The sequence below is a fragment of the Mesoplodon densirostris genome, chromosome 1 (assembly GCF_025265405.1).
Source record: "Mesoplodon densirostris isolate mMesDen1 chromosome 1, mMesDen1 primary haplotype, whole genome shotgun sequence".
In the NCBI taxonomy this organism is placed as follows: domain Eukaryota; kingdom Metazoa; phylum Chordata; class Mammalia; order Artiodactyla; family Ziphiidae; genus Mesoplodon; species Mesoplodon densirostris.
This window is the reverse complement of record NC_082661.1, coordinates 43,256,555-43,278,772: the sequence shown is the minus strand read 5'-3', so window position 1 is coordinate 43,278,772 and position 22,218 is coordinate 43,256,555. Positions and strand designations below refer to the sequence as shown.

General features: G+C 34.1%; 1 protein-coding gene and 1 pseudogene across 17 annotated transcripts in view; both read left to right on the top strand.

The window, feature by feature from the left end:
• PCDH15 (protocadherin related 15) overlaps nucleotides 1–22,218 on the top strand; it is a 729,696-nt gene that overhangs the window by 247,237 nt on the left and 460,241 nt on the right. For all 17 annotated transcript variants that reach the window (XM_060118371.1, XM_060118174.1, XM_060118091.1 and 14 more), the window contains one exon: nucleotides 11,367–11,527. In XM_060118371.1, the coding sequence (XP_059974354.1) occupies nucleotides 11,367–11,527 (161 nt within the window). The remainder of the gene's footprint in view (nucleotides 1–11,366; nucleotides 11,528–22,218) is intronic.
• On the top strand, nucleotides 15,703–16,512 carry LOC132502584 (myeloid leukemia factor 1-like; annotated as a pseudogene).

Genomic DNA, 22,218 nt, shown 5'->3' with positions numbered 1-22,218 from the left:
GGCTTTCAGAGTGCCTGAATCTAAATTCAAATAGAAATGAGCCAAACATCTTAAATTATTAATTAAAATGCTCTCAGAACTTAAAACTTATGTTAAGAATTTCAATCACATATTGATGATAAAATGTTATGATACACTTAGCTGTACTCTGGCTGGATCAGAAGCTTTCTCATTTTGCAACAACGCAATTTTTTATAGACATCTCATTACATTTTATAAGGACACAGGAACAAGAGAAATTACTTAGTATGCTGTCATTATTTTTTATATTTAAAATAACTCAATTTGGGAAACGTGAGATTACAGAACTAGGGAAGATTAATATTTTTATAAAGTTGTTTTATAAAGTTATTTTTATAAATTTTTAAAAGTTTTTTATATAAAAAATAAGAACTTTTTATAAAGTTTTTTCCATACAGAAATAAAAGATATCTTCATTTTTACCGACTGATGTTTCCTCCTTCACACAGTAAGATACCATTTCTGCCTAGTCAAAACTTTTAAGGTAACAGTGAGATTAGCACCATACCATGAATCTTCGCTATTATGATGAGGAAGTAAGAACCCCATTCATGTCTTTTCATGCTTTTCTCAGTCACAGTGCCATTCCTTGCTGGCATTCACAGCTCATAATACTTATTTGTAATGAAAAAAAATTTAGGTTTCTTCATTTGTCAGCACTCTCTTTCACTCTCTCTCTCCTTCTCTCTCTTTCCATATGCATTTGTCTCAGTGTTTGTGTGTTTGTATATATATCAGCTGTGACACATGTAGCTTCATTATGTGGTATAATTAAAACATTTCATGTTCAGGTATAGGTTTAAGGCTTAGAAGGAATTTAGTATTGTTAATATTAGAGTTTTTCATTACTGGATGTGTTATTTAGCTTGAAGGTAAAGGAGAAGTGGTTTAAAAATGGAATGGAATGGAATAGAAGCCACAGTGATGTTCATTCATACCTTAAATGTTAAGCAGAGACAAGAAATGAGGAAAATATGTAAAATTTAAGAGTAGTAGAGGAGTGATTGTCATTGAATATCCCCAAAGCAAATGAGAGAGAAACACTTACCATGTACAATTAGTTCCCAACATCTGTTCCATGAGCTTCTATTTCTTTGCTATACTGGAATCATTGTTCGAGCAAACTATGCTTAGCCTGAGGGTAAGGAACATAAATTATGTATAATGTGAATAGTCTTGAGTAGCATCTTTTACTTACTATTCCTGAATCCTATGTGCCCCTCCTGTTAATAAAGCTAATAAAGAAATGCCAGTGTGGCTCAGTATGTACTTCTCTCATTCATCTTACTGGTTTTTCCTCATATAATTACTAGTGGACTTATAGCATTATATAAATGAACTTTCAAATAAAGTTAGCTAAATGTACTTACAAATATACAACCTCTAGCTTAATGTACATTGCAAAAGTAGTATTTTAAAATTATGTCATAAATATTAAAATATTTCCTTGGGGGTATATAAGCACACATATGCCTAAGTTACGAGAGTCTGGTGGACAGAACTATCCTGTGAAATAATCTAGCCCTGAAAATGAATAACACAAACTACAGTCTCAAACACTCTTAGGACCTCCTTTCTCATCTACACTGCTTAGTTCTGTTGTATGTTTACTATCATACCCTCCTGTGCATATCAGCTTTTGTTTCCTTTCCTTTAAAGTAAGTTTCTTCAAAAGGAGGAAACCTGAGCTTTATATTTAAACTGCAGCCACATGAAAAAGAACAGACCTTTCTTTCTGGAACTAAAGTTCACTATTCTAGGACAGAGCTCTCTGATTGCTAACACTATGGTAGATGCCCAGATGAGTCCATGAATATCGCACCAAACTGTTTAAAATGGCTGCTCCCGGACAACTATAAAGACATGGGAGAGAAATATTACTCAATGTTAAATTTATTCTATTGCTAAATTCTATGTTCCAAACAGAAAATGCTATCAGTGCACATAAATATGTGAGTATGTGCACGTTCATTTTCCTCAAACCTCAGAGATAAGTTGTTTTCCCTCCATGTTTGGCTCTCTCTTTGTTCCATACACACACATACAACATACCCTCTGATAATACATGAGCAGGAATTTCTCTTCAGTCTGAACCTAGGAATAAAATTGTTGGGTCACAGAAAGAGATGATAAGTTTTAGTAACTTTCTTTGTGCACATGGAGCCCATAGTGTAAGGACATTTCTAACAGAGACTTCTGAACAGATACAAGATATATCTTGCTGTACTAAATACTAATTATTAGAGCAGGTGAAAAAATAAGATGAGTTTGGCACAAAACAGTATTTGAGAAGATCTTTTAATTGCTTTGTACTTATTATAATTTTGCCTTCTGAAAAGGCTAATAACATATCTGGGGCCATAGCCCCAAGAAAAACAACAAAAGAAAAGGAAACAATGCATTTGTGTAATTGTTTTCATATATTTATATCACAGTCGTTCTTCTGGATACTTTTTAAATGTATAAAATATTATATAATATTATGAATGAGAATGGAGATAAAAGAAGAAAATAAAGATGGGGGTAAAATACCTGAGGCTAAAAAATGCATGTTACAATAATATATTCACCCATCAGTGATGAGGTATGCTTTTAAATCTAAGCTTTCTGATAGATAGTGACAAAAAAAATATTTCTAGCCAAAAATTTCAAATTATCTATAAGCTTAAAATAAATCCATTACTTAAGATAACTACAATTCCTAATGGATCATGCAGGAGTTAATCTGGAGTGGGGAGGTGCTTACTGGAGGGAATAGGAAAATATAAATGATACGTTGTATATGGTATGTCAGGTCATTAAATAGAGTGATTAGAGAAGGCTTCATTGAAAAAGCGATATTAGAGTACAAAGCAGAAGGTAGTAAAAGAGCAGATTTTGTGTCTTTCTGGGGAGGGAGATCCTAGGTAGAGGACAAGGCAAATGTACTAAGTTTGGAGTGTGTTTGGTCTGTTGGAGAAATAGTTTGTAGGCTAGTGGCTAAAAGAACAGAATCAAAGCAGGCATTTTAGAATAATATAAGAAATTGGCTTTTATTTTCAGGGAGATTGGGAGCCACTAGAAAGTTGTAAGCTGACATATTTTAGAAGGGTAACTCTGGCTACTGTGTTGAAAATGGACGGTGACAGAGCAAGGTCTGAAACAGAAAGATCATTTGGGACATTATTTCTGTACTCTGGACAAGAGATAATGTTGACCAAGTTGATAACAATAAAGGTAGTAAAGCAAAAAGGTCAAATCTGGTTATATTCTGTATATAATAGTATTTTCTCAGAAACTGGATATGGGACATGAGAGACAGTCAACAATGACTAATAAAATTTCTTACTGGAAAAATTGCAAAGGAGTTTCCTTTTTCTGATGTGAGAAAGACACCATGAGGAATAGGCATAGATGTGTGTGGGAAGATCCAAAGCTCATTATGATGAGATTTCAATTTGATTTGCTTATTTGACATATGAGTGGAGATGTGGAGGAGGCAGTTAGGATGTGTGTTCTTGGTCCAGAAAAGAGGAAAAAGAGATCTGGACTGGAGATTTATATTTGGGAGTCATGAGTCAAGTATATATAAGCCTGGATGAGACAATCAAAAAAGAAAAAAAAATGCAGAATATATACAAAGAATAAAGTCATAGAGACAAGTATGAATTAGCAGGGGAGACCATGAGGGAGCAAACAGTGATGTGAACTAAGTCAGAAAAATAAAGTATTCTGAAAGGTAAGTGAAAAGAGGTATATGAAGGAGAGGGTGATTAACCATGTGAAATGTTGTTGATAAAGTTGAACAATGAGAACCAACTACTGAATTTAAGAACGTGGAGGCTCTTAATAAGAACTAGACAAAAACTTTTCTGGTGGGACATCGGGTTGAAAGCCTCACTGGAATATTTTCAAAGACATGTAAGTTGAGGTGTGGCAGAGGGAGTATGAGCTACTCTCTTGAGGAGTTGTGCTGTGAAGCAAAAATTCTTCATTACTAACACAACAATGTCATATAACAGACATTCGGTCTTGAATGTGCTTTCATTAGATGAACGTCATTTTTCATCAGCTATGAGAGCAGGGGATCTTTATGGGATCACTCAGTAAGGTTGTATAGGGATTTGTTTAAACCGAGAGAAAAGATTTCTTAAAGATTTCTTAAGGAACAGCAACTGCCCAGTGGGAGGAAATAGGGGATCTGGCTCAATTTTTTAACTGCCATTGTATAATCATTATATTTTTCAAAAAATGTATGGTATGGTCTTTCTTTATTTCAATTGCATCAGTTTGATGGTCTGAAAATAAAATCTCGCAGTATTTTGAGACTGAACCTTCATTATTTTCATATGCCTGTGAATTGGATATACTATAATTCACTTAGCGTTTATATTTTATCATTTAGCCCAGCTGATAGAGTAAGTAAATGCTGATAAGAATTTTGACCTCAGTAATATGACCTCCCTTACTTGCAAGCTTGTTCACTTTTATTTATGCCAGGAAGAAATGGCCTTTGCTTCATGACAAATTCTCAGTGATAACTGTGAATAAACTGTTGCCCCTCCCACTTTTATTTTCTGTTATGCATATGCACAATCTTCTCTTTTTTTCTGTTGGGTTTCATGTATGCTTCTTCTATCTCGGTTAAGAAAGTGAGGGCTTCCCTGGTGGCGCAGTGGTTGAGAGTCCGCCTGCCGATGCAGGGGACACGGGTTCGTGCCCCGGTTTGGGAGGATCCCACATGTCGCGGAGCGGCTGGGCCCGTGAGCCATGGCCGCTGAGCCTGCACGTCCAGAGCCTGTGCTCTGCAAAGGGAGAGGCCACAACAGTGAGAGGCCCGCATACCGCAAAAAAAAAAAAAAAAAAAAGTGATATTATATTTTAAAATGTGTGGCTAGTGTTCCAAATTTAATGAAATAGTATGAATAACACCTTTATATGCTTCAATCTATACAAACTCCCATCCCAGTGACAGTGAGATAAAAAGTATTATTTATTAACTATGCCTTTATTACATCCATTACTTTATTTTTCATAACAATACATATTGCTGATTACAAGAATCTGGGGAACTTGACTAAGATCACAGATTTAGTAAGTAGTGGAGCCAAGATTTTGAACATAGATCTTTTGGCTTTAGGGCTGTCTTAGCTGTCTAATGCTGCATAACAATATTGAAATAAACAGTATTTTACGACAACACACATTTATCATTTCACAATTACTTTGGGCCTGGAGTCCAAGCATAGTGTAACCAGTTTCTCTACTTATGGTGTCAACAAGACTATAATCAAGGTGTTGTCAAGGCTACAGTCTCAGCTGAGACTTGACTATGGAAGCATCTGCTTCCAAGGTAACTCAGGCTTGGCAAAATCACCTTCCTTGTGGTTGTAGGACTGAAGTCTTCTGTATCTGACTGCCTGTCATCTGACTACCCTCAGCTCTTAAAGGCTGCCATGGTTCCTTGCCATGTGGGCCTCCCAACATGGCTAATTGTTTTGTCAAATCCAGCAAGGGAAAGAGAGAGAAAGAGCTTCAACAAGATAGTCACTAGAATCTCATGTAACATAACCACATAATGTACACATAAGTATAACTTCCCATTACCTTTGTCATATTATTTTGATTATAAGCAAGTCATAGGTCCCACCCACACTCAAGGGAAGTGAATCACATAAAACCAGGAGGCAGGCATATGGGGGTACCTTAAGAGTCTGTCTACCATGGAGCTATTTTAGCTTCTGTAAGCTCAGGATCCAGCTTCTTTCTTCAGAATTCTTCCCTCTGCCACAGTGGAATGAAGGTACAATATTTATGCCAAGGGATTCTAGGTTAGTATGTTCATTTCTTAAACTGATACTCCAAGTCTGACCTGAAGTTTTATTGGGTTATCCTTAATGTCAACTATCTATTCTCTTTTATGAGTTGTTAGCTATAAGGTCAGAGACTATATCTATTTCTATTCTTATGGCTATAATTTAGGAAAATTAGTTCTAAGGTCAGGTAGTTGATAATTACATTGTACTATTCTCCCTGTATCTTACTTTAGAATTGTTTCAATTTTAACCCTTTAAATGTTGTCAGAAAATTGTAGGGCACAACAATCCAAATAATGAATTTATACATCAACTGGATTTTTGTGTGAGTTTCCCATGAATTCAAAACAAAACTAAAAGTTTTTTGTAATTTCACGTTTTTAAAAGATTTATTATTTATTTTATTTTTGGCTGCATCAGGTCTTAGTTGTGGTGTGCGAGATCTTTGTTGAAGTGTGCAGGATCTTTCATTACGGTGTGTAGGCACTTTGTTGCAGTGTGTGGGCTTCTCTCTAGTTTTGGCACACAGGTTCCAGGGTTCGTGGGCTCTCTAGTGGCTCGCATATGGGTTCCAGAGCGTTTGGGCTCTGTAGTTTGTGGCATGCAGTCTGTTTAGTTGAGGCACATGAGCTCAGTAGTTTTGGTGTGTGGGCTTAGTTGCCCCACGCCATGTGGGATCTTAGTTCCCTGACCAGGGATCGAACCCACGTCCCCTGCATTGTAAGGCAGATTCTCTACCACTGGACCACCAGGGAAGTCCCCGTAATTTCATATTTAAATTAAAAAGTTTGTGTATTTCCAAGGTGAACGCAAGATATAGGGAAAGGATATCTAAGCTATGAATTAGTAATCTGGAATTTGGTCTTGGATATGGCTTTATTAGCTATGCCACCTTAGTCAGGTTATTTCAATGCTCGGGGTAGGGAAATTTGGAGATATCAGCGGTTTGGCTTCATTTTCCATATATATATATGATATATATATGAGATGGTAGGTTCTTTTCTAATTCTAAAATTCCGTGATCTTATTTTTAGTTGAGCAAATGAACATGCCTTCTACATCAAAATGCACAACATACATACATTTACTTAATATTTTATTTACAACAGAATAGAGATACTAGCAATTGTTTAAATGTCAAGATATTTATATCAACATTTCTAAGGAAAAAGTTAAGAATAGAAGGGAAAAAAATCCCTTTATTCTTAAAGTTTTATACTTGTATGCCTATGCCATACTTGATATATCACCTGTCATACATCATGATGTAAAATATAAGTAAATAAAAGGTATTGTTACTTAAGTAATGTGAGTGAAGTACACTCAAACAAAGCTGCCCATTTTGTAATGGTTTGTTCTTTTGAAGTAGATAAAATATAAATTTTAAAGACTAGCATAGTTTTTCAAAGAAGTATGCTTTTAGTTTTTGTAAGTTTTAGTTTCATCACTATTGACTTGATTGGTATCATTTTCCATCTTTAGCAAATATTGTATGTGGCTAATATATCCCCAGCATTCAAACACAGCCCAATTAATATTGCTATTTTCTTTATGAAGTTGCTGGATACACTTATATTTCCTTCCCTTTTACCAAGGAGTATCTAGATATGATATGAACATAGGCTTAGCTAAAATGTGTAGTTTATATAATTGTAAACCAAGAAGTGTGAAAAATCAAGAAAAGTCCAGGAAAGTTTCAACAAAGACGAGGATTTGAGCATAAGAAGAGTTTTACTTAGCCTGATAATCTTGGAATCTAGATTTTACTCAATAAACGACTACATAATGGCCATGCTTACTGTTTAACCTCACTGAAAAACTATATATTAGCTATAATTTCACTTTTTAAAAAACTTTGTTTTAATCAAATAGTGTACATTTGGGAGCTTTGTTTATGGTTTCATTTGCAAGGAGTAATATACAAGAAAATGCAACGGATGCTTCTGCCTATATGATGTAGCTGAACATTCTTCTAGTTGACTTAAACTGGGGAAAGATTGTTGGGAGAGATTTTATGCAATTCATATTGGTTATACACCTTTGTATAATTAACTGTTTTCTAGCAAGTAGTGTGTTCTGTGCACAGAGTGATTTTCTTATTTTAATCTTTGGAATGAACCCAAACAGTCAATTACTCTTTCCCTGTAGAACTTACTCTTTCAGAGTCATTGAATTAGGTTAATTAGAAAGGCAATGGACCCCTCTCCTCACTGCCACCTCCATAGCATTTTTAGAAAGTAACCCACTTGTGTTATAACTGCCTATTTAAAGAAGCAAATACAATTTTCAGGAAAATATTAAATATCCAGTTATGGTTTAGTTCCTATAATAAACATCTCTGTGTGTGTGTGTGTGTGTGTGTGTGTGTGTGTGTGTGTGTGTGTAGTCCCTAATAGAACCAAATGTGTGCTGGGGATGAGTAAAAAGTGTTCAAGCTAAAGATCACTACTACTATGAATTTGTTGAATAAGATCCTTTTCTTGCCATCAAATCTAATTTTAGTTTCTATGAGCAAAATCAAAATTGTGTGAAGTTAGAAGGTGGAAAGAGTGGGTCACTCCCTAGTGATATCAGGGATTGCCTATCAATCCTTGGGTGGATTGTCATCACCAGAGACAAAGAGTTATCTTTACAAGTTTACCTACAGTGAGCATTCTCTCCCTACCTTCTAACTTCCCAGAGTGATTACTTTGCATTCAAATCTTTTGGGCCCCTATGAATTCTTCAGATGGCTTGCCACACATGCCTTAGCTTTGTGACATGAAGAGTAGACTTGGTTTGTAAAAACTTCTGGGACATAAAATAAGTTATTTTGCTTTAGTTTCAAATGCTTTTGCTTCCAAAATTGAGTTAATATAATTAATATATAATATAAATATATATATAATATAATTAATAACATTAACAACAATAAACATAATTCACATTTGTCAATTGCTTATTCTATACCAGGGACTGCAATCAGTACTTCACATGCATTATCTCATTTAGTCATCAGATCAACCCAACAGCTCTTCTTTGATGCAAATTATCTTATACACATTGGTAAATAGGGGAATGGAGTTGGTATAAGGAAGTGATTTTATTGATTCATGTTATTTTTTACAGTATATTTATGTTTTAACATATTCTGGGCACATTTTTATCATAGTTAAAAATAAATAGCTGTGTAAGCAGATCTTAAGAAAAAAGCTGAAGATCTGCAGCACCTTTATTTAATGCAAGTCGAGTTTACATTAGTGGTTATGATTGATAATATGTTCATATGGAGAAGCTGTGGGTACAGATGAAGGAGGTGTGAAATTATTTTTCTGAGTTTAAAACAATAGATTAGTGAAGAAAGCTAAATGATGGATCAAATTTTCAATTTCATTGAAAAAAATCTGCATTAAAAAGCAAATGAACCTCAATACCTACTTCTTGAAGGAAGAAGCATAAACCCCAATATTTAAGGCTGTAAATATTGACTATGATGCTTGAAGAAAATATCATTAAATACTTAACTGTGCTAGTATTTTGATTGTGACTGTTTCAGCTTTCGTTAGTGCTTTTGATACAGGAATAAAAGTTTTATTTTCAAGTACATACATATGGTGCTATAATAAAAAATACCTCTTCTATTGTGGTATTGATTTTTGACTTTGTAGAAGAGAGAAATTGAAGGTGAGTAGTTACGTAATCTGTCCACTTTCACATGGCTCTTAAATGATGGATCCAGGATTAGATTCTAACTCTGTCAGTTCCAGGGCCAGCTCTCTTCACTTCTATGACATGAGTGTCAAACTAAGTGAATTCCTTTTTCCTGATTTCAACCATTGTTTATTATGCCTTCCCTTCGTGTACCTGCATAGAGTGTATGTACACTAGAGAAAGACCTGCTATTACTGCTGTTACACATTATGAGTCAAGGCATAAATGTTAATGTTAGTTGACCTACTTATTATACTTTATTTTTTTCTTAATCAGAAAATATAATCCCCTTTAATTTCTTAATTACATATTGAAAACACAGGCCAAATAATTTTTCAAAGGTTAGTTGTGTGAAATATTTGTAAAAGGGTGTATACTCAGGCCTAGAACATATTTGTAGACCAGAAAATGCCCTCATTGTCTGATCTGTACTTTTGGATGTAATATCTGTAGATTATATATTTGCTAGTTGAGTAAAAAAATAGCAGGATCAGTTTCACTCATATATTTACATATATGTGTACTAGTATGTGAAAAAGTAGAAGTAAATAATCTGCTATTTAGAAAAGTATGTGTGTGAGTGTGTATTTAAACATTATTTAGATATATTGTTATAAAAGAATGGTTCATTTCAACATTCCCTAGTGAGATAAAGCTCATTAGTAATAACATGATAAAGAAATATTATAGATTATTATTATTACTATTATTATTATTAACTTGCTGAGAAAAATCTTACAGAGACCCCCGTTTTATTTGTAATTATGCAATGATATAACATTGAAGCCAATTTTGTGCCTTATGAAAATGCAGCAATACATATTGCATTATTTATTCTTTAAGCTAGATTCATATTTATAGATTATCTATATATTCTTGTATGCTATCCTAAGGCAATGAATTTTCTAGATATGTGCCATTTATTCTAATGTCCTTAGGAGGGTACATTTTATTTGCATGGCCACATCTCTTCTTTATGCCATAAGTTTAATAAAATGGATCAGCTGAAAACGATTGCTGTAAGCTATAGTGCATTACTGTTTGTCAAAGGGATCATTGCAGCATGGTAAAAAAGAGGGGATTTGAATTGCATCAGTGCTATTTGCATTCAATTTTTAAAATAGATGGAATCTTTAACAGAGTTGGAGAGATTAGAGATCTCTCGCTTCAGCTCTTACTCAACAAATGTCTACAGTTCAGCCCACTGAAAGAATAATAAGAAAGCAAACATTGAAATGTTACATTAAAATAGTATGTTGTTCTAGTTGAGTACCCCAGACATGTCTTAGAGAAGAATGGCTTCTATTGTGTATCTGAACACTAGTTTTGTCTTTCACATTAAGATTTATGGTTTATGGATTTGCTCTAAGATAAAAGATAAAGAAGCAGTTCTCACCATGGGAGTCTCTGCTACTTCTTTATCTCTTCCTTTCTCTTATTTTCAGGATATCTCTTTTCATATCAGAAGTCTTACTGAGTGAATTGAAGTATCAGCCTCTGTTATTATAGGCTTTCCTTTTGTTCAGGATAAAATTCAGTGATAACTCCTGTGAGAAGTGATGGACAGGGCAGGGAACAGATTCATGCTGTTAAAAGGATGCAAGAAATAGATGATGGGACTCACCAAGTGTTTGAATCTGTCTCCCACCTCATCTCCCAAAAATATCATTTATAAATAGCATTATAAAAGTATTTTTGCCTTTTTGAAGCAGGACATTTGCTATATCATGACAGATATAAAGTTGAATATCTTCTGTTTTGAAACAGATTTGCAAGTCAGCTGGGGTTTAAGCATATGATCTTTGTTAAAGAATGCATACAGGTAGAATATATTTTCAAGTAACTCTCTTTGGTTTGCAGGTACTATTGTGGTGGATAACATGCTGATCAAAGGGACTGCTGGAGGACCAGACCCAACCATAGAACTCTCTTTAAAGGACAACGTGGATTACTGGATATTGTTGGATCCTGTTAAACAAATGCTTTTCCTGAACAGCACGGGCAGAGTTCTGGATAGAGATGTTAGTACATTTTTTTTCTTTGTCCCTCTGTTACAACTTTATCATCATTTAAATATCTGCATGTATTTGTTGAGGTATCAAATTTTTGTTATATAATTTGAGTTTATTTTCTGTGTTCATCAACAAAAACATTTTTTTTAACTCCTTGAAAGAAGAATAAGAAAGAAAGAGGGACCATCTGTGTCTGAGAGAACCATTGTATTTCTCTTCTGACATCCTGGAAGCGCGTCAGACTTCTGAATAAGGAGAGAACAGAGTGCTCAGAATAAAGGGGTGGTAACCTTGGAAAAGCAGGATAAGCACAGCCCAATTCACGGCAGAATTTGAGAGTACAACTACATGTTGGCTTGAGGACAGAAACTTTAGTTGAACTACTAACAGGAAGGTGCTCTTCAAGCAGTAAGCGTTCATTGAGAGATAAATGGCAATGTGCTTATAGAGCTGAAAAAAATTAAAAGAAGGTGAGCAGAAGTTTCCTGGCAATGTCCCAGTCCAGTCACTCTCAGGCAGTATGACCTAAGTATTTAGGTATTAATAATACCTAAATAACCAAAGTTAAATGTCTTCTTTCTGAAAAAGTTAAAAAACTTGAGTAGATTTAAGTAGCTCTGTAATGTAACTTTAGTCTCACTTATTTGCATTCTAATCTTGAGTGCAGAGAAAAGTGTGTGTATGTTTGTGTGTGGGTGTTATAACCAGTAATTGTACAGGACCTTGGGAAAACTTGAGAAGTACATCTAAACGTGCCTACTCCAAAATTTCCACTTTATAAAATCGAAATGTCAGGTATTCAACCTAGTGAACCTGAATCATATCACTACAGTGTTCAGGATTTATGATTCACTTTAAATATGTGTGAGGTAGATGATCCCTAATCTATTTCATATCTAAAATTCAGAGTCTTTAAGAGCTTTGTGTTGAGGTGGGCAGTAATAGGACTCTCCCACCAGGATGGGCTGCCCTGTACACTTGGGGAGGCCCATAATTCAGCTGACTGAGCAGTGGGGACAGATGTGAGAGGAGAATATCAGTGGAGAACAGGAATGCGTCTGTTGGCTCAACCTAGGGGGGGAAAAGTCATCCTTGATGCTGTTCCCATCTCCATCATTGCCCTCACTCACTATGTCCTTTCATCATGGCAACATTTTTCACACCCCACAATTTACAGTTTTGTCTGGGTGGTTAAGAAGGCGTAAAACGGAATAAGGACAGTTGTTATCTTAGAATTTATCTTGCCTTATCTTAATTTATCTTATAATAAGTCATGCTTTTATGAAAGCCATTTGGATAATGGCACAAACTGGCAAGCTGCAAGAGTCTCCCCAAGCTGTGTTACTCACAGGCATCCTTCTTTTTTTAAATTACATTATACTATATTATATTACACCTGGTTTCAGGTGTACAGCATTATAGTTCAAAATCTGTTTACACTACAGAGTGATCACCACCACAAGTCTAATTATCATCCATCATCATATGGTTGACCCCCTTTACTTATTTTTCCCACTCCCCACAAGGCATCCTTTACTGGCTTTAAGTAGGAACACTCATATCCAAGTCATATGAATTTTATAATGTAACATGTTTGGAGAATTATAGAATATTTATCTATTTTAGGCCACTGTCATTTTATATGCTGTTTCCTTTTTTAAAATCACCTATGATTATGACAATTTACTTGTTTACTGGTAAATTACTTTCTTTTTGGAATCAGTTTTTTGTTCTCAATTTGATATTAAAAAGCACAAGTTCTAGGTCTAATTTATGAGTCAAAGGAAAATATAACCTTCAGTATTCATAAAATGCATTCCATCTCTCCAACCTACAATATTGTTTTAATTTTAATTACTTACCAAAAATTATCTTCACTTTTTAAGATACTTATCTGTTTCCTTGGTATTATTGTTTTTTAATTTCTCATAAGGGCAGCATTTATTGGACATTGGGCAAACTGAAATATTATCATGGGAATACACATAAAAATTGATTTGACCTGAAAGAAATAATTCCAAAAATGTGCACACGTATCACTTAAGGAACCATCCAGGCTTGTTTTTTTTTTTTTTTTTTTTTTTTTGTGGTACGTGGGCCTCTCACTGTCGTGGCCTCTCCTGTTGCAGAGCACAGGCTCTGGACGCGCAGGCTCAGCGGCCATGGCTCACGGGCCCAGCTGCCCCACGGCATGTGGGATCCTCCTGGACCGGGGCATGAACCCGCGTCTCCTGCATTGACAGGCGGACTCCCAACCACTGTGCCACCAGGGAAGCCCCAGGCTTGTTTTTTAACACAATAATCAAAAATAATTTCCTTTCCATTTAAAATGTTCTTTTGGATTAGAAATGCTATGGTTAAGTTAAACTTGAAAAGATGTTTTATAAATTAAAGTGTTGTCATGGGCACCTACCTGAAATTAGCTAAAGATGCTGGAGAATAAGACACCTAAAGAATATTAAATGTTAAATGAATATGGCAGAGGGAAATCTGGAAAGAAAAACAAAACAAAATAAAACAAAAATATGCTTACATATTTGCAATGTATTTACCAATTGTCAAATCAACTTATTGAAATAATGACAAAATAGTAAATAAAAGATGTTCTAAACATTTATCTAATTATTTAGATAATTTATTTATAATTATATCTAATTATCTAGATAAATATATAATTATTTATCTAAGTGAATTCAAGCCTGTATAGTTAAAGAACGTCATGACAAATATCTAACATTGCCATTTTGTACAAGTACTCTTACAGGGTGGTGGGACTTACAAAACCTGAATTAAAATAGACACAGGATTTGGGCCTTCTATGAGTAGGGGAACTTTGCAGCTTTTTTTTTTTTTTTTCCAAATAGAATTTGTGACCACAGAAGGAGTGACAGATAAATAATAAGACGTTATGCCTTTATTTTCTTTCCTGGCAGCATTAGTTGAGAAAGATTGATGAGGAAAATGCTTTCAGTTCAGGGTAAAAAATAATAATGTTAATTAAGAATGCCCTCAATCCAGAAAATCAACATGTGAGATTAAATGGTTTTTGTTACAAAATTAAGATGGTGGAGCCCTCACTCACAGAGAAATCAGGAAGAAGAGACGAAAAGCCAGATAGTAATAACAAACATAAGATCAAGGCAAGATTAACTAGATAGAACACATATTTTTAATATAGTATCATTTAAAATTAGCTGAGTATAGATGCTTTACAGAATTATTGAATGTTAGAGCTTAAAGGAAACAAAGTTTTGTTAATTCAATATTTTCTTTCATAAACTACTGTGTAGTAGATTTAGAGATAAATATATAGGTAAAGGGCCAGTCTTTAAAATTTAGCACATGTCTATAGTAAAATGAGAAAAATGAAGAAAAATAAAACAGAGGAGTGATTTTTCCCCCAAAGTTAAGTGTATTCATTTTATTCTGATATCATCCCCTTTTTAGATTTTCAGATTATTTGTTTTAGTTCTGTGAAAAATGCCATGATTATTTTGATAGGGATTATATCAAATCTGTAGATTGCTTTAGATAGTATGGGCATTTTAACAATATTAATTATTCCAGTCCACAAAAAAGGTATATCTTTCCATTTATTTGTGTCATCTTCCATTTCTTTCATCAACGTCTTAGGGTTCTCAGAGTACAGATCTTTTATCTCCTTGGTTAAATTTATTCCTAGGTATTTATTCTGTTTAATGCAGTTGTTAGTAGGATCATTTACTTGATTTCTCTTTCTGATAGTTCATTATTAATGTATAGAAACGCAACAGAGTTCTGTATATTAAATTTGTTGTATCCTGAAACTGTACTGAATTTACTAGTTATAGTAATTTTTTGGTGAAGTCTTTAGTGTTTTCTACATATAGCATTATGTCATCTGCAAATAGTGACAGTTTTACTTCTTCCCTTCCAATTTGGATATCTTTTATTTATTTTATCTCATCTAATTGCTGGCACTAGGACTTCCAATACTATGTTGAACAAAAGTGGTGAGAGTAGCATCCTTGTCTTATTCTTGATCTTAGAGGAAAAGCTTTCAGCTTTTCACCATTGGGTATGATGTTAGCTGTGAGTTTGTCATAAATGGCCATTATTGAACAGGCTGGCTCAGGCTGCAGCCACAGCAAGTTGCATCGTTTTCCAGTCTGTCCGTGAATGTTGCCACCTGAGACAGAACCAGGATGTTTGGGATGCTGAGCATCAGCTTTGAGGATGATCCTTTCTTCTCTGATTCTTTTATGGCACACTGAGAAAGTATGCAACAGATGATGAGAAATTTTTCTGAACCTTTTGGAAGAGACATGTTCAGCATCTCTGATGGTAGAGGAAGAGCTTGTAACCATACGGGACATGAGGATGGAGAAAACTCCTTGACTTGTACAGATGTCAACCCTCTTCAGGCAATGGACCAAATAATGTTAAATATATGAAACAGTATGCAGGAATTACAAAGAAACTTTGGTCACTTTTCAATGGATCCAAATGGACATTTGTTTAGTTCTTCCTCAGTTATGACTTATTCCAAAGTAGGAGATGAACAACCAAAGATTTTCCAGACCTCAACTCAAACTCGCAGGGCTCCAGGAGGAATAAAAGAAAGCAGGAGGGCACTGAGAGATTCTTGAGAGTGGACTAGAAAAAGTGGCTGTTGGTCATCACCTTCATGACTGAACTCATGTCATTAAAAAGTCAAAAAACAGCAAGACTGGATATGAAGAGGTCAATCAAGAGTTCATCAATATGAATGAAAGTGATGCTCATGCTTTTGATGATGAATGGCAAAATGAGATTCTGAAGTACCAACCAAGAGGACAATGGTGCAATCTAGAAAACTCTAGGATGTGAAGCATTGGTCATGAGAATTCAGGATCCCAAGAACTTAAAAGAAGGGAGAAATTTCATCAAAACCCAGCCATTGAACGCGGGAGATAAATGTTTCTGTGGACAAACTCAACATCAAAGGATCACCTGTGAAAATGAACAAAAAATAAATAGCATTGCCTTTGATTTGTTTAGTTTTGGTTGTTTGAACAGAGAAAGTAATGGTGCATAGTAATACACATAAGACTAATCGCTTGTTGTTAAATCAATAGTATGTTCTTAGCAAAAAAAAAAAAAAAAAAAAAATTGGCCATTATGTTGAGCTATAGTCCCAATATACCAACTTTGTTGAGAGTCTTTTTTTTTTTAACATGAATGGATGTTGAATTTTGTCATATCCTTTTTTTGTATCTATTGAGATGATCATATGATTTTTATCCTTCATTTGGTAATATGGTGTATAATTTGGATTGATTTGCAAATATTAAACCATCCTTGCATCCCTGGAATAAATCCCACTTGATCATGATGTATGAACCTTTTAATGTATTGTTGAATTCAGTTTGCTAATATTTTGTTAAGAATTTTTGCATCTATGTTCATCAGGAATATTGGCCTCTAATTTTCTCTTTTTATAATGTCTTTGTCTGGTTTTGATATCAAGGTAATGCTGGCCTCATAGAATGAATTTGGAAGCATTCCTTTCATTTGTATTTTGTCTTGGAATAGTTTGAGAAGGATAGGTATTAACTCTTTAAATGTTTGGTAGAATTCCCTTGTGAAGCTTTCTGGTTCTATACTTTCGTTTGTTGGGAGTTTATTGATTATTGGTTTAATTTCATCACTAGTAATTTATCTGTTCATATTTTCTATTTCTTCCTTATTCAATCTTGGAAGATTGTATATTTCTAATTTGTTTATATCTTCTAGGTTGTCCAGTTTTTGACATAAACTTGTCTGTAGTAGTCTCTTATTATTGTTTGTATTTCTATGATATTAGTTGTAAATTCTGCTCTTTCATTTCTAATTTACTTTATTTGGGCCCTCTCTCTTTTTCTCTTGATGAGTCTGGCTAAAGATCAATTTTGTTTATCTTTTTAAAAAAGAGCTCTTAGTTTCATTGTTCTTTCTATTGCCCTTTTGTCTCTATTTCATTTATTTCCACTCTGATATTTATCATTTCCTTTCGTCTAATAATTTTGGGCTTTGTTCTTTTTCTAATTCCTTTAGGTGTAAAATTAGGTTGTTTGTTTGATATTTTTCTGTATCACTATAAATTTCCCTCTTAGAACTGTTTTTATTGTGTTCCATAGATTTTGGAAAGTTGTGTTTATATTTTCATTCTTCTCAAGGTATTTTTTTAAATTTCCTCTTTGATTTCTTTGTTGACCCATTGCTTATTTTTTTAGTACCATGTTGTTGTCTCCACATACGTATATTTTCTGCAGTTTTCTTCCTATAATTGATTTCTAGTTTCATACAATTGTTGTGGGAAAATAACTCAATATGATGTCAGTAATATTAAATTTATTGAGACTTGTTTTTGGCTAGCATGTGATCTATTATGGGGAATGTTCCATGTGGACTTGAAAAGAGTAGGTAATTCTGCTCCTTTGGATGGGATGTTCTGTTGATACCTATCTAGTCCATGTGATACAATGTGTCATTTAAGGTCAATGTTTCCTTTTTGAATTTCTGTCTGGATGATATCCATTCGATATAAGTGGAGAATTAAAGTCCTCTACTATTATTGTATTAGTGTTAATTTATTTATGCCATTTAATATTTGCTTTATATATTTAGGCACCCTTATGTTAGGTATATATATGTTTTAAAATGTTATATCTTCTTATTTAGTTGACCTCTTTATCATCATGTAATGCCCTTATTTGTCTTTTGTTATACTCTTTGTTTTAAAGTCTATTAATTTAAAGTCTATAATTATTGTCTCATGAGCAATATCCTCTAATCACTATTGGACATAGGATAATAGTGGTCACAATAAAATCAATAATTCAAATTGTAATAAAAAATATAATTCTGGCACAGTCCTGTTATACTTATCTCAAAACTCTGGGCAAACTTTTAAAAGATTTGAATATTGAAAAATTGTGTTCATAACAATCCCAACATTTTTAAAAATTTATTGAAGTATAGTATAGTTGATTTACAATGTTGTGTTAATTTCTGTTGTACAGCAAAGTGACTCAGTTATACATATATATATTCTTTTTCATATTCTTTTCCATTCTGGTTTATCACAGGATATTGAATATAGTTCCCTGTGCTATACAGTCAAGCCTCGTTGTTATCCATCCTTTATATATTAGTTTGCATCTGCTAATCCCAAGCTCCCAATCCTTCCATCCACCACCCCTCTCTCCCTTGACAACCACAAGTCTGTTCTCTATGTCTGTGAGTCTGTTTCTCTTTCACAGATATGTTCATTTTTGTTGTACTTTAGATTCCACATATAAGTGATATCATATGGTATTTGTCTTTCTCTTTCTGACTTACTTTACTTAGTATGATAATTTCTAGGTCCATCCATGTTGCTGCAAATGACATTGTTTCATTCTTTTTAATGGCTGAATAATATTCCATTGTGTGTGTGTGTGTGTGTGTGTATATATATATACACACGCACACACACAGCATCTTTATCCATTTATCTGTCGATGGACATTTAGGTTGTTTCCATGTCTTGTCTATTGTATATAGTGCTGCTATGAACATAGGGGTGCATGTATATTTTAGAATTATAGTTTTGTCTGGATATATGCCTAGGAGTGGGATTGCTAAATCATATGGCAATTCTATTTTTAGTTTTTTGAGGAACCCTCTATACACTTTTCCATAATGGCTGCATCAGTTTACATTCCCATCAACAATGTAAGAGGGTTCCTTTTTTTCCACACCCTCTCCAACATTTATTATTTGTAGACTTTTTAATGATACCTATTCTGACCAGTGTGATGTGGTACCTCATTGTAGTTTTGATTTGCATTTCTCTAATAATTAGTGATGCTGAACATCTTTTTATGTGTCTATTGGCCATCTGGATGTCTTCTTTGGAGAAATGTCTATTTAGTCTTCTGCCCATTTTTCAATTGAGTTGTTGAGTTGTGTATTTTGGAAATTAAGCCCTTGTCTGTCACATTATTTGAAAATATTTTCTCCTGGTCTGTAGGTTGCCTTTTCATTTTGTTTATGGTTTCCCTTGTTGTACAGAAGCTTGAAAGTTTGATTAGGTCCCATCTGTTTAGTTTTGCTTTTATTTCTATTGCCTTGGGAGACTGACCTAAGAAAACATTGGTACAATTTATGTCAGAGAATGTTTTGCCTATGTTCTCTTCTAGGAGTTTTATAGTGTCATGTCTTATATTTAAGTCTTTAAGCCATTTTCAGTTTATTTTTCTGTGTGGTGTGAGGGTGTGTTCTAACTTCATTGATTTACATGCAGCTGTCCAACTTTCCCAACACCACTTGCTAAAGAGACTCTTTTCCGCATTGTATATTCTTGCCTTCTTTGTTGAAGATTAATTGTCCATAGGTGTGTGGGTTTATTTCTGGTCTCTCTATTCTGTTCCATTGATCCATATGTCTGTTTCTGTATCAATACCATGCTGTTTTGATTATTGAAGCTTGGCAGTATTGTCTGAAGTCTGGGTGGGTTATGCCTCCTGCTTTGTTCTTTTTCCTAAGAATTGCTTTGGCAATTCTGGGTCACTTATGGTTCCATATTAATTTTAGGATTTTTTGTTCTAGTTCTGTGAAAAACGTCATGGGTAATTTCATAGGGATCACAATAAACCTGTAGATTGCTTTGGGTAGTATGGCCATTTTAACTATATTAATTCTTAGAATCCAATAGCATGAAACATGCTGAATATCTTAACATCTCTTTTTTTTGATTTTAAATTGGTAAATGCACAAAGAGCTTTGACTTCTATTTCCAGGCCAATATCCATTTAACTACTAACTTTTGTACTTTTATCTCCACAGTATGTCTTGCATTTGCATCCATCAGCATAACTCCAGGACAAGACCTCTTAGTTCTCACTTGACTTTGGAAAAATCTCCTAATAGTTCTCCTTACTATATTTCACTATTCAACCTTCTCCAGTTTTAGTGTCTCAAAACACAGTTCTGACCTTATTGGTAGATGAATTCTCATTGCAAACTGTCCCTTGAAGTTTCCTAGATTCAAGCTGCAGCCTATCTCTTTTCCTTTTATTTTTTATTTTTATTTTTTTTTGCGGTACACGGCCCTCTCACTGTTGCGGCCTCTCCCATTGCGGAGCACAGGCTCCGGACACGCAGGCCTAGCGGCCATGGCTCACGGGCCCAGCTGCTCCGTTGCACGTGGGATCCTCCCAGACTGGGGCACAAAGCCGTGTCCCCTGCATCGGCAGGCGGACTCTCAACCCCTGCACCACCAGGGAAGCCCTCTCTTTTCCTTTTATTTAGAAACATATACTCTCTAATCTAGGAAAATTGAACTAATTGCTGTTCCCTCAACATAATCTAACTTCTTCTTATCATGCCTACCCTGATACTCTTTTGAACCTATACTTTGAAATTACCTTTATCCGTTACCATCAGTTAAATGTTATCTACTACCAAAACATGTCTTAAATTTCTACTCTCTACATAAAATATTTCCTAATAGTAACACTTGTACATAATTTCTTACTCCAAACTCCTAAGCCTTCAAAACTCTTTTTTTTGGGGGGGGTGGTGTGCCATGCAGCTTGTAGGATCTTAATTCTCCAACCAGGGATTGAATTCAGGCCCCCACAGTGAAGGCACCAAGTCCTAACCACTGGAGTGCCAGGGAATTCCCTCAGAACTCTTTTTTGACTCACATTATAGTTATCTATATTCATCTCATATCAGTTTTACAGGATTTGCTTAATGTAAAAGGACTGTATCATATTAATCCCAACCCACGTTGAACTTTGCATAAAATAAGTACAATTAAATAAACCTAGTGTCCTTAATAACTGATTGTGAAAAACCTACACATTTCTAAATATTACATATACCTAACAATATTTTCAAATCAGTACTTTCTTCTTTAGGCAACTTCTTTAAATATACCATTTATTTTGAAAGTTTAATAAATGAAGTAAACTTATAACTCTGGCCAGCCATTTATGTTAACTTTTGTTTCATTATTTAAAAAGCATTTGTACAACACACTGGGTCTTATTTCTTTTCACTGTCCTGCAGTTTATTTTTAAAGTAATGAAGATTTTTTTATTTTGTAAAAATAGTATTTATATAGGAAGAAAAATCATGATAAAAAACTTTCATTCCTGTGAGGAGTGAATAACGTTTGCCTTTGCTTTATGAAAAATAAAATCAGTTCTTATTCAGGTTTGCTAAACATTTATTTATTAAGCAATCCAAATAATGTAGTTTCTAGGAAAAACTCAGCTCTCCTTAGACTGAATATCTATGCTATAATCTACACTGTTTGCATCAACAAATTATTTATAAAAGCTTCACTTTGCATGTTACAACTTAAGTGATTGAAAAATGTAATAAATTTTTTTCAAATTAAAAAATTCATACATATTTATTGGAAAAAATTCTTCACTTACTTTTTACTCTTGGCCTTACTTTTCAAATATAACCTTCATCAACTGTTGGTACATATCATTCCTGAATTTTATCTATGTATGTCAAAATGTATTCACACATGTGTACTAACATACAGATATGCAAATATACATTCAGAGTACTATGCTGAACAATTGTTTTTAAATTTGGACAATAGTTTTCATGTCTAGGTATATATGAATGGTAAGCACCCTAAATAATTACCTCCAAACAGTTTATACACAGCATTTTTTTTTTCTGATTTGTGT